Genomic DNA, 14,181 nt, shown 5'->3' on the forward strand with positions numbered 1-14,181 from the left:
TTACGAGTTAAAATTGTAATTTCCAATAGTGATATTTATGTGCTTTACTAAATTTACACAAGCACTACGAGTGGTCAGGAGCAGGAGTAGATTTTGTTAGTAGCTACGAAAAGATCAGAGCTACTAAAATATTGATGAATGCGGACACGCACGTAAATTTCCGTCTGCAAACAGTTTACGCACAAATTCCTTCTGCTCATGTTTCATGAATGAGACCCATGGTGTTTAAAAAACCCACGTACACACACTAAATTTGTTGGAAAAAGGGGAATAAGACTCAAGTTGGTCAGAACATATGCGGCCGAAGCTGCACTCTGCACAGCTGTGCATTTTACCTGCAAGTTCCTTTCGAACTTGACCTAAAAGATGAGACTGTACAGAGGATAATTTTCTGAACCCATGAAGAAGAATATAATCCTTAAATTTAACAGTTTAGTGTGTAGGATTGACGGGGATATATTGGCAGGAATGGAATGGCAAGGCAGCTTTATTTGTAAAGCACATTTCTTACACAAGGACGTTTCAAAGGTCCTTACAGAGCAGTAAAATATAAAACATTATAAAGGATACAGAAAAGAGTAAAGAGAAAAACACATAAATAAAATTAAAGAAAAATTAAATAATGATAATAATATATTATTCAACTTAAATTATTATAATAAGTTGAATATAATAAAATAATTGGGTTTTCCCTTGTTTATAATCACCTGAAAATAAGAACCGTTGTGTTTTCATTACCTTAGAATTGGCGGGCTATATCTACATATGGAGTCCATGTTGATTCCTAAAGAGGCCCAGAACAGACAAGCTAAACACTGGCTCTAGACATTTAGGCATTCACATTATCACATCAGCCACCGTAGTTCTCCTACACACGTAGACTTAGAGTCTGCAGCCATACTGGAAGTTCTTCTAGTCGTCAGGACACTAACACACACACAGTGACAATGTTTATCATGTTAACCATCTTAGTTCAGGGTGTTGGCACGCTGACATGTGCCACTTATCCAATAGTTGCTGATACAACTCTCCAAATATGTGGACCGACAATGCCATCTCCAGAGCTACGCTGCTAGCATGCTAAAATTTGTGGCTACATGACTTCTACTTGACACCAGTTTAACAATACATTTATTTATTTGTGTAGCACTTTTACAGCTACTCAAAGGCACTTTATACGCTGATAAAGACTAACAGAAACAGTAAAAGCAATAACAGTTTAAAAAAACCTATGCAAAGTAATGTTTGCCTGTTTGTTTTTATGGCAGCGCCGCTTCATTTAACAGTGTAATGTAGCGTGGAGGGTAACTGAAGGTCAGGATTCTATTTCAAACCCATGATATTTCAAGAAGGGCACATACTGTACATTTTACTGTACAGTGTGTGCTTTAGCCTTCCCATAATGCACCATAAGTCCTCATCAGACTGTAAAATGTGATTATCATGTTGGTTAAATACCTTAAATGAACTGACAGTTATTTTCAGCCACTCTGGGAGCGTTCGTGTTACGATAAAGGCCAAAGACTCCTCGCCATCAAAGGTTCCCTCTACTGACACACCTGGCACACCTAGTGACCCACTTCAGCCCCGCTCTGCCTCGGCCCCAGCTGATCTTGTTACGTCTGTGTGTGTGTGTGTCTGTGTGTGTGTGTGTTGTATCTGTGCCTGTGTGCCTTTTGTCCTCAGCATGAGAAAGCCTGGGAGGCGTGCAACAAAATAGCTCAAGGTGAAGCCGAAGCCATCCTTTGTTTTCGCTCTGGTTTTACACAGCTGCGAGAGGAAACCATTTGTCCATTAAAATAACTGCAGAGAAAACAACTTTAAGTACATTTTCATATGACTGGGAATTAATTCCTCGTTTGCTGTGGAAAGTCAAACGGGAGAGAGAAGTGTACACACACACACTGTGCCGGACCCACCCATTACAGTCACAAGCCAGCAGTACGGGGCCACACACACGTACATGCTCACCCACACACTAGGGTGTGTCCACTACAGTGTACGGTTGCCTTGAATGACTGCGGGATGAATTTCGCAGAAACCCTGGATCTGTTCTAATAGTCTGGAGGGTTTTATTTTCCTCCCCTGACAAAACAAGTCAGAAACTCACACAGGAACTCCTCTTTTCTCTCCTTTTGATGGAACACACCGTATACTCAGGCCGTCAGAATGCATTTAGCTCAGAGATCAGTATGCAGTATGAAATGGATTCAGGCGATGCATTTAATGAAAATCAGTTGGGAGAGGAAGAGAGTGAAACAGAACGTGACACACGCGGAGCGTTTTCAGTTCCGTTCAGAAGCCTGCAGGATTTCCTGTCAATTATTTTTTTTTATAGAAGTGAAGAAATTTTGGATAAACACGTTGAGCACTTTAATTCGAAAACATACAAGTCGCCATTAGAATCAGAAAATTGGACCACAACTGACGGGGGACAGCTCTCAGACTGCACAGATGGACATAGACTATAAAAAGGAGCGTTACATAACACATCACATACTGTATGCTTTATCCTGCATCTTATGGATGAAAAGATAATTCCTGGGTCTGCGCCAGGATAAGATCCAGAGTGTGTTGGCTGCGTAAAAATGTCTGACAGTGTACACTGTATATGATAATAATAGTTGAGCTTATTTATGTAACTGTGCTCAAATTCTACAGAGCACTTTACAGTAAAATAAAAAAAAAAAAAGGAAAAAGGAAATACATTTAAAAATAAGGCAAAACATACAGTATGTGATAACCCAAACTTCCAACCAAACATCTCAGTCCAACACAATGGGCATCAATCTGCTGCTATAATAGCCTCCACTTTCCTGCAGAGGCCGTCCTCAAGAATTTGGGACCTGGCTGCACAGATTTTATCCCATTCAGCTCCAAGAGCATAAGTGAGGTCAGGCACTGATGTGGCCGATAAGGCCTGGCTCACAGTCGGCGTTCCACTTCATCTGAAATGTGTTAGATGGGGTTGAGGTCAGGCTGTGCAGGGCAGTCGAGTTCCTTCACACCAAAGAGAAATAGAAAAAAAAAACAGCATTAAGATTTACGGAAACTGAAATCAAGAGGCCAAATCACGGAAAAGAAAGCACAATAAGTACATGGACATTAGAGCTGATTAGTAGATTAACTGATTGGTTGATAGACAGAAAATTAATCACAAACTCTTTAATAGAAATAAGATTTAAAGCGTCTAGCCTGTGAGTTGTGCTATACGCTGGTAGTCTTGGATTTTCTAGTAATGGTTAAACAAAAGTAGACATCCAAACATGTAAACATTCTCGCTATTGTCTTATTGTTTGGATCCAGACCTTTGAATCCGCCCACTCCACCGAGTTTGAGTTGACTGATTCGTCTGGCATTTTGACACGAGACAGCAGTTTCTCCGTTAAAATAAGAAGCGACCAATGAACACTGCGAGCAGGTCTAATACTGTTGTCAAGCTGTTGTCAAGCAGTGCGCCGGAACCAGTGAGGAGTAATAACACCAATGACAAGCGCCATAGACGAGATCAAGGCTGTTTCTAAATCAATATCACCTGACACCTGTTACCTGTAGTTTGTTTTACTTCGCTCTGTTCTCAGTTTTGTCTGATATCAGGCAAATTTTCGGACATTTAATAGGAAAAAAATCAAATAATCAATCAAACAAGAAAATAATCTACATATCTGAGTTTTCTCCTTGCTCCAGTTTTAAAAAAGCGTTTTAAAAGAAGATGATTTAGTCAACTTGAGCTCTTCATGCAGGTGGTTTCAGATATAAGCTACTGTGTGTGGACGAGCCTGATGTAACTTGGTTTTCCGACACAGGCTCTGACAATAATAGCACATGATTAAGTGTTGTGATGTGTATATATGTAAAGGAAACACTGGACCAAAGCCAGACTGCGCTCATCGGTTGAAACAACCCAGAAGTCGTTCCCTCCGTCAAATCTGTCGAGGTCAGCGCCGGTTCAGCAGAGATCCATAAAACAAACAGTCTTCCCTCTCCCCCGTTTCCTTCATCCCTCTCCCTCCGTTCCTCTCACACATACATCCTCCTCCATTTCCCATATCTCTCGCCCGTCTCCGAACGGGGCCCATTACAGAGCAGCTGCTGTGTGTTCAGTCCTCAGATGATGGAGTGATTCAGCAGAAGAGCAATAGGCAGAGGCCAAGTCTGTCTCTGCATCTCTTCCTCCATCTGTGTCTCTCTCTTCTTTTTCTCTTTGTGAGAGTTGGACCGATGCCTGTCACTGGTTTGGCTCATTACTGGTTCTGTTTTTAGACAATCGAGGCTGCAGTCTTTACATTCTCGGGTGTAAACGTTAACCAGAGTTGAATATTACAGCGCTGATCCATAGAAGCGCTCACATCTGTCTGTCGTCTGTCTGGGATCTTTGATTGTGCATTGACTCGCTCTTGTATCACAAAGAGAAAGCAAACATCTCTGATACAGTAGGTCTATTGTTCCACTGTCACCACCATTATGGTCATAGAAGACAGATTAAACAGGTGACAAGAGGAAGGTCGGAGTGCTGTGTTCCGTATTCCTACAGCAAACACCCCCTCTGCTGGGTGGCATTGGACTGTACCTGCTAACTGTAGCATTGAAGCATTGAATGTACACATACAGTACAGCCATCAGGGAAGTTTATATTCAAATGCGGCTGGTTTAGAGTTTATTATAAAGTCCATCCTGAAAAAATCCTGTTACACTTAACTTTAAGACCCCTTAGTTAGCATTTATAAGCAGCACACATGGTTTATAACACAATAACGTAGTTGTATGCAGCCATACGGACATATTGTAGTGCTAATTATCCATTGTAGACATATTTTATATTATTGCAGCTGTGTTATACTAGATTGTGATTCATTATCTGTTTATACAACAGCCTCCTCTTATGGATGCCCATAATAGTGGGTTATATCTACTTAAATCTGCATTATAGTGTAAACAGAACTCCCTCTGTCTCAAGGATCAGGTGCCAGATGAATCAGGAACATCTCAGATAAAATCATAAACATAAATGCTTTATAACACACTATAATGTAGATAAAATCATAAACATACATCTGATGTGCGAACCTGAAGAAGCCACAGGCAAAGCGCATTGTTTGTTTATGATTTTATCTACGTTATACTGTGTTTTAAACTATCTACTAAATATTTTTATGCTGTTGATAAATGCTTATTGGGAGGTCTCAGGCTGCATTCACATGCTCCTGCTCCCATTTCTCAAGATGGGAAGTGATTTGCTGCTGCACCAGTAGACAACACTCCCGAAAACTGACAAAAATATTGCTTTACCTGACTTGTGCTAATAAATAAGGTTGCTAGGACACTCTACACAGACGGCAACTAAAGGTTACAACCCTAATACCATATAGCAAATGTATATGTCATCATAAAAAGTTTATAACCATCAACCGAACATTTACTTTCATCCACCATATTTAAGCATATTTAACAGTAACTCCTGTACCCAAGTTTTTGCCAACTTTCCAAGTTGTTGTTCTGACTTCAGGGGGTGTTCATGTGAATTTTCCCAGGCAGAAACTCATTTTTCCGATTATCCCGATACCACATGAATGCATGGTGGAGTAGAGTGTCGCCAGAATGCAGAAACTAAGCTACATATTTGGTCATAACGTTAAGACAAGAATTTTTTTTAATGATTTGCCATTTAAAAAATATGTCATAGAAATGTGTAATTATAATTAACACAGAAATTAACTGGGAACAGACCACTCAAGTTAAGGGAAGATTCATATGTACCCATAGAACCTATTTTCATTCCGATATCTTGAGGTGAGAGTTCAAAGGACCCCTTGCCAGTTATTCCCTCGTCAAAATTTTGCCTAACTTCAAAGCATTATTTAGCCCCCATTCCTGGCAAGCTTAAAAAATGAGCACACCACTGCCACAGTAATGTTTGCATCCAATTATTTTTGCCAAGTGTGGCAGCAATTATATCAGGGATCATATCATAGCCTCCCCCCTTTAACACCATATAAACAGGTCCTACTGTAAGCTTGAGCACATTGAGACCACATTTGATTTTATCTGACAATACCTGTTTGATCTCTTTGGTGAAATGAGGTTGAAAAATGTTAAAATGTTTTCACTACTTGTGCAGCAGACTTTGTAAAGCTGAATTGTAAATTAAAAATAGATGATAACTCAGTCAGTGAATACTTTTACCGCATTCTTCAAACATGAGTGGATGAGTTACAGTCAATTCAGCTTATAAAATGATACTTCTGAATAATCCTCTCTTCTTTTCTGTGCCTATAACAAACTATCCAAACAGGTGACAGCTGGAAAAGCTTTCTTTGTGCCTCTTGAAACTCAGAGAAACATTTCTTTTTTCTCTGCCTCTGTGTCACCTATTTTCTTTTTCTTCCTCTCCGAAAATGACGCCACTGTGCCTCCCACCTAATCCTTTCATCCTCATCTTTACGCCCTCCACTTGTCTTCCACCCACACCCCTCCGGCATCTATCTTCCTCCACCTACTGCACCTCTCCGCTCCCCTTTTCTTGCTTTTAAAGATGACACAAGTCGGCACTCCTGTCCGCATTCACGTCTGTCATCTCGCTCAGCTCCCAGGTTTCTCTCCGGAGTCTCACTTCTGGTTTTTATTTAACACTGAGACACAGAGTGCAGGAGCAGAGGGAACCACAGTATGCTTAAAGTCTTCCTAGTTTGCCTCGGGCGCCATACGAGTATTTTACCCTGCTTTAACCAAAACTGTGGCGTGTGGTTTTGCTGCTTCCTTGTCAGATTGTGCTGCTTGAGCAAAAAAAAAAAAAAAAAACACCACATGTTTTGAATCCTTCCTCTGTTTCTTGTCCTCCTACAGCCCATCAGCAATGCAGACTTCATCGTTCCAGTGGAGATTGATGGGACTGTTCATCAGGTACTGTAGCACTAATATGGTGGGCTTCCAAAAGTGGTCTTGAATAAAATAATATCTATTAATTTATAAGATCCCCGTTGAAAGCTTTGGCTCCATTCTCCTCCCTTTAGTATTTATTATTCTCATATTATCTCACAGCTACGTCAAAAGTGGGACAGCTTGTACTCTCCTCCCTGAATTTATTCTGTTTTCATTCTCTGTGTCTTTGCTCGCTGTAAAGATAGATGATGTGACTGTGTCACCTGGTAAACAAATGTCACAAAGCGTGTTGAAGGTGCTGTTGACTGAGCAGCAGAAGAGATGCTTCACTGATTAGAAAAGTGTGTGATGCAGGAAGAAACAAAGGCACTGGTTACACCTGCATCGTGACTAGACTTGTTGTGCTTCTGTATAAAGGTTTTTTTTCTGCGTCCTGTTTGAAGCAGGAGCAGCGAGACTGTAGCTGTGACCTGGTTCAAGTAATCCAGGATAGGCTTTCTGTATCTGTTTTGGCCTATGCTTGATTACTTGCACTTGGGGGCAGCAACTAACCTCTGGAGACCTGCTGAAGAAGAGGATGAAGAGGAACAGAAATATGATCACAAAGTAATGTCTGTTGTTGTGAAGAGATGGGTATTTGTCAAAAATGTCCTCCAGGTCAGGTACCGTATTTTCTCATGTAAAGGCTCAGGGAAAAAAACAAGGGTGGATAACTCTGGGTGCCTGTTAGAAAGCATGCAAGCTAACTAAGAATATCATACATTTTATTACTTTAATTTAGTAAATTTAACCACTTGTTGTTCTGGGTCACTCATCTAAAATATTATTGTCATATTCCAGTCACTGTGGCTGTACGTTTGTTAATACCCCAGCTAAACAGAATTTTGTAGTAGCATAGTAAGCACCACAAGATGTCAGTAGCTACATCAGAAGTACCACAGAGTGGTGCAGGGATGATGTTTAATTGTAGGAAGTCATCATCGCCCTGGAAGTCGACAAAATTTTTCCATTGGATTTTGGATTATTGCAGATAATGAACTATGTGGGAAACAAACAACACTTATAGGATTTGTTCAGCAATATAATCTTCACAAATTAACACCACTTTCATGATTTTTGAAGCTTAAATGCAATCGCCAGAAGTAAAAAGCTAACGTTAGGGTATAAACAAACTACACCATGGTCACATGACCAACATCGCCACCACAACAAGTCTGTAAAGAGTAAAATTGGGCAATAACAAACTCCTCAAACCCCTCTAACGTAGCGGTGGGAATCACCTGAAGATCCACGATTTCATATTATCATGATACTTAAGTCACAATACAATATTATTGCGATAAAATATATTGTGATATATTGTGATTTATTACCTTTTTTCAACTGTTAATTATATCACCAGAAGAAAACTTTGTTAACTTCTGTTTTAGCTAATAAGATAACGTTTTCAGTCCATTTCTTTTATTTTACAGCAAAATATATCAGTTGGACTGAAAAAGCAATTGATAATATTATTCTAGTAGACTACCTAAAGTTTAATTTGTATTTGTAATTTTAATAATTTATGTCATGAAAAATTTAAAAATTTAAATAGTGGGTGAGATGCTGGCGTCCATTTAATGCCCGGCCTTAGTACTCGACAGTTGTGTCGGTGGTGTGTTAAATATTTTTATGTCTTCGTTTCAGGTGTACGTGCTGAAGAGGCCCCATGTGGACGAGTTCCTCCAGAAGATGGGGGAGCTCTTCGAATGCGTCCTCTTCACAGCGAGCTTAGCAAAGGTTTGTCCACATGCTTTGGTTTTCCACTCAAGGTGACAGCTTTACGCAGACTGTATTAACCTGGTGTTTTTGTTTGTTTTTTTCCGTCTGTTCAGTACGCTGACCCTGTGGCAGACCTGCTGGACCAGTGGGGGGTGTTTCGGGCCCGGCTCTTCAGGGAATCTTGTGTTTTCCACAGAGGAAACTACGTCAAAGACCTCAGCCGGCTGGGCCGAGAGCTCAGTAAAGTCATCATCATAGACAACTCACCTGCCTCCTACATCTTCCACCCTGAGAATGCAGTAAGTCAGACTGAAAACCTACGTTGTCCTGGACTTGTGGCGTCCTGTGCTCATGCTACAGATGCTGTGGTGGGTAGTATGTGTAAGTTGAACTGTGGTAAAATTCCCTCCATCTAACCAGTGCCTAGATATCCCACCTCTGGCTCTCAAGCTGTTGCTCCAACTACAGGCTGTACTTCCACATTTTTGTATTGCCCGCCACCTATGCAGCCACTGCAGACACAAAGAGTATGAAAGCAGATCAAGAGACAGACCCGCCCCTCTCTGTCTCTCAAACTCGGACTAGATTCAATCAAACAGTAAAACTAGGCAGTGCTGATCATATATGTATCAAGATTATGTCTACTTGCCTATTTTTTGCCTACAATGTTTTTAGAAACATATTTTAGTGTCATGTCTAGCTGTAATAGTGACAGTTTGTGAACAGGAAGTGGGCGCCATACTGTTTCCTGCACAGTGAAAATGAAGGCCAAAAAAAATCTGAGTCGCCTATGTCTAGCTTCAAATGTTTTCCGAAACATGTTTCAGCTTACTGTTTAACTGTAAGAGATTGAGATAGTTTCTTGCCTGCCAGCCGCCATTGTTTCTAATGGATGTGTTCACTGACATCATCCACCAGTAGGACTGTTCATTGGTCTGGTGCGGCGCAGTGCATTCTTGTCATTGTAGGGTTAAGTATTTGCATCTTTCCACTGCATAGACATCATGGTTTTATTAAAAGGCCATCTTTCCAGTGGTGAAATACCCCTTTAATGTTGTGTTTAGGTTCCTGAAAACATGTCATTTGTTAGGGGTATCTAAGAGAGTCTTTCTTTGTGTTTGACCCAGAAATCTAACTACGTTTAGTCACACTTGAGTTAATATCAACTAAACTAAACTTGGAAAATGTCTGATTATTTTTAGCGTAGCTCTGCATATATAAATATAAACTACAATGAGATTTTATGTGTCTCGAAATCCTGACTAAACTGGGGTCAAAATACACTGGTACCACGGAGAGAAGTTTGTAATAAAGTTACTGATGTTGGTAAATGATTATATCTGCGAGACGTTGTCAGTTTTAATCTGCGCTGTTGTTTTAAAAACAGTGTTGCGCCAGAGGCGGTGTTCCCAGCTTTATGAGATTTCTCTCCTCTGTGGAGAAGTTGCTCAGTAGAGCTGCTGCCACTCTTCGTGCCTTTGATGCGTTTCCTCCATTAATTATTCACACGAAACTCGCACCATCTCCTCACCTATAATGCAGCACTTTAGCATCGACTGTGAGCTCAGTCTTCTCCCTTCAAATAAATAAAATCTCTCTGTTTCCTCTCTCCGCAGGTCCCAGTGCAGTCCTGGTTTGACGACTTGACGGACACGGAGCTGCTGGACCTGATTCCTCTGTTCGAGGGCCTCAGTAAGGAGGAGGACGTTTACAGTCTACTACAGAGCCTGAGGAACAGGTAGCAAACGGCGGCTCCAGCTGGTCCTCCCTGCCTCGGCCCCGCTGCACAGAGGCCTCACCTCGCTGCCACGGCCCCGCAGCCCGGCTCCCGTCCTCCGAGCATCGCTGGTAGTCCCAGCGTGGCTCCTAATCTGAGGACTTCAGGCAATTTGTTCCGTCAATAATGAAATCTAGAGACAACAACTGTAGGGATTCTTACCATCTCTGGGTTCTTGGACTCTTTGTACAGGACTCCTACTGACAAAAGATTATATCACTGTATGTACATACTATATGTTTCTAAGCAAGACATACATAAAGTAATTTTTCTATCAGAGAGCGGAGGTTTTACTATTCTATCAAGTAATATTTTAGTTACCAAAAATAATCCAATAGACAGAACTTTCTTTCTTTCTTTTTTTTTGAGAACGGGTGACCTTTTTGTTTTTTTGTGCTATGCAGGCTGTTGTATCTCGTCTGACCTTTCATTCAAACAACTGTGATTTATCTTCTCTTACAGAATGAAGTGCCTTCATTACTGTGCTGATTTTGTTGTGTCGGGTTATGGGGTGCACATTTTTATGCTGCATATTTACTCAAGTCTCCAAATGCATATTACTAAATCCTTAAATTGAAGTCGGAAATGAGTCTTTGGTAATTGTGGTTTAATCGGAGAACACAGAACAGAATCATTTCCTCGAGATGTGTCCAGCTAGCCTGTCAGACCTGGATGATTCTTTGCTTTTGAGTTCAGTAACATTGAATTGTTAAATTTACCAAAGATTTCTACAATTCAATGTGATTTGTGACTGAATGACATCATTTGATCCTTGACAGTGACTGTAAATTGATAATTCTTAAAGACATTGAAACCCCAATTTGTTATTGAAAAAAGAAAAAAAAGGAAACCTTTGTGATGACATCACCGTCCACCAATAAATGTTAAACTTTTGAGGAAGATATAATAATTAGCTTAGAGTACATGAAAATCTATTTATTGGGGAAAAGGGGGTCGGGTGCATTGTAAAGACTGCTGTTGAAATCGTACTGTACAACATTATTAAAGTTGCAAGTTTGCACACTGTCAGTTTGTACCATGGTGAAATGACTTCAACACACCATAAAGCTGCTTTATTTCATTATTTTTATATGAACATACAATCAGTTGACAGTATGTGAAAGGGACAACACATCCATTCATTTTCATCCATTCATCCAGGGCCATGGTGCAGGGGCAGCAGGCTGAGCAAGGTATTTTGGACGCCCCCTCCTCAGCAACATTTTCCAGCTCCTCCTGGGGGACCCTGAGGCGTTCCCAGGCCAGATGAGATATTTAATCCCTCCAGCGTGTTCTGGATCTACTCCGGGGCCTCATACCAGTTGGTCGCGCCCAGAAATCCTCAAACGGGAGGCGCCCAGGGGGAATCCTGATTAAATGCCTGAACCACCTCAGTTGGCCCCTTTTAACCCAAAGGAGCAGCAGCTCTGCTCTGAGCTCTCTCCGGATGTCTGAGCTCCTCACCCTATCTCTCAGGCTGAGCCCAGCTGCCCCATGGAGGGAAGTTATTTCGGCTGCTTGTATCCGCAATCTCATTCTTTCAGTCACTTCCCAAAGCTCATGACCACAGGTGATGGTCAGAACTCGGACCGGTAAATGGAGAGCTTTTCCTTCTGGCTCAGATCCCTCCTCACCCACAGTCCTGTGGAACACCTGCATCACTGCTGACGCCGCAGTGACAAACCAGATAATCATCCTCCTCCTCACGGTTTCCAGTGAAAAAGCTCTAATAAGCTGACTGTATGCCACCAGTTCAGCGCCAAACAGAAAAAATACAAAGTTAGCCACTAGTTGGTGAATGTAATGGAGCATTTAGCAGCTAGACAGCAAAATATCTCCCTTTGGAACTAAGCTAAGAGAGAGATTATTGGACTCACCAGGTGGTCAGAGGCACGACCCTGAATGAATGCTAATGTTAAATAAATGCTGGATGTGTAAATAAGCAACTGTTCGCAAACAAGTTCAACATAACAACATGTTGTGTTCACAGCTTGTTTCTGCTGCCCCCTATTGGCTAAAAAGTCAAATGCATGTTTGTGACACATGAAGGGCTGATTTTTGGATAATGTTTGCATATTGAAATATCTAAACAGCTATTTCTCACTTTAAGGCCTTGTCCACGTGCACATGGACATATGGAAACTCGGACAAAAAAGTGCTGGCTCTAACTTTGCTAACAGGACTTTTTGCATGTTTAAACATTAATGTACAGTTACACTATACTGAGGAACAGAGGCATCAAGATTTGCTACAGAGGTCACTGCCAAGCCAACAGGAAGTGCGCTGGACTTTGAAGCCAATATTGCCATTGGGCCCAAAAATACTTTTTCCCATAGACTTACATTGTGAAAGAAACATATGCAAATCAGTGGATACACTTTTCACAGGTCTGAATACATTTTATTTGTCTAGAAGAGTCGCACAATAAAATCATATAATCCCCTTTAAATGTAGCAAAGAGCTAAACTGTTAGCCACTCAGCAGGCGAAGTCTCCAATGAACTTGCTCTATGAGTCCAATGATGTGGAACATCTGGGTAATTTTAAATGGACTGCACTTGTACAGCACCTTTTTAGTCTTCTGACCACTCAAAGCACTTTTACACTACATCACATTCACCCATTCACACATACATACACACACTGATAGCCAAAACTACCGTACATGGTGCCACCTGCGACACAGTAACCATTCACACACACTCAAACACCAATGAAACCGCCACTGGGAGCAATTTGGGGTTCAGTATCTTGCCCAAGGATACTTTGACATGTAGACTGAAGGAGCCAGGGATCGAGCCACCATCTTGTGATTGGTGGACGACCCGCTCTACCTGCTGAGCCACAGCTGCCCCTAATTTTACACCGGAGAAGTTGAACTTTTTTGGCTTCATCCGCCCCTGAGCAACTTTCATGAAAGTGTCCCCACCTCTAACGCTGTATCCAGTTCTCTATAAATCAGTGGTCACAGCTCCAGTTAGCCTTCCAGTAATAGCTCTTTTTAAGGCTTCCGATTGGCCAGCATCTTCTTCTTCTCAGGGTTAGGGTTGTAACACTACCTGTTGGCTTGACATGCACTTGACAGCACTTAAATTGTGTTTTTGCTGCTTCATTTGGACAGTGATTTTATAAAACAGGTCTTGTGTGGACAGGATTTCTTTTTAGGACAAAAGAGGGTAAAAGCCAGTTTTCACAAACACCTGTGTACATGTGTACTTGGACTAAATTGTCTCAATCTTGAGGTTTAGAGTTCAGTCTTGACTTTGGAAACAATAATTTACAAAGCAAATTCACTAATGAGGTACATTTAGCAGCTGTCCGGGAGCTGTCGATCATATCACATGATCTTTGTCAGCAGGTTGAGTTCGCTCAACTGTCAAGGAAGTTTTTTAAGCTTACCTGAGCAAAAAGTCCTTAAAGTGCTCAGGGAAAAAGTTTAATTATGCAATTAATATATTTTATGCAATCTAAAATATATTCATCAAATGCTGAATTATGGCTAAATAACATTGTAAAAATAATGTGCTTTATTATACACATTGCATTTAAAGCCATTTTAATGATGAATTTAACCCAAGAGGACAAAGGTTTGAGCCCCATTGTCTCCAAGGTTAAATGATCTGCAGGTGCATTAATATTATGGATATGAACTGGTTAATGTGCAACCAAGAGGTGCTAAACTTCATGTGATATCTTGATGTGAACTTTTAGCTTCCGCTTACGTTGCAGCCACTTTAACTGCAGCTGTGGATTAGGCATTACAGA

At 41.0% G+C, this 14,181-nt stretch overlaps 1 protein-coding gene across 2 annotated transcripts in view; it reads left to right on the forward strand.

Annotated features, from left to right (window-relative positions):
• The window catches only part of ctdspla (CTD (carboxy-terminal domain, RNA polymerase II, polypeptide A) small phosphatase-like a), a 45,946-nt gene extending 34,504 nt beyond the window's left edge, over positions 1 to 11,442 (forward strand). For both annotated transcript variants that reach the window (XM_050057098.1, XM_050057100.1), the window contains 4 exons: positions 6,844 to 6,900; positions 8,566 to 8,658; positions 8,754 to 8,939; positions 10,257 to 11,442. In XM_050057098.1, the coding sequence (XP_049913055.1) occupies positions 6,844 to 6,900; positions 8,566 to 8,658; positions 8,754 to 8,939; positions 10,257 to 10,382 (462 nt within the window). In that variant the 3' untranslated portion in view covers positions 10,383 to 11,442. The remainder of the gene's footprint in view (positions 1 to 6,843; positions 6,901 to 8,565; positions 8,659 to 8,753; positions 8,940 to 10,256) is intronic.
• Positions 11,443 to 14,181: the final 2,739 nt, after the last annotated feature.

Source organism: Epinephelus moara, chromosome 11 (assembly GCF_006386435.1).
Source record: "Epinephelus moara isolate mb chromosome 11, YSFRI_EMoa_1.0, whole genome shotgun sequence".
Classification (NCBI taxonomy): domain Eukaryota; kingdom Metazoa; phylum Chordata; class Actinopteri; order Perciformes; family Serranidae; genus Epinephelus; species Epinephelus moara.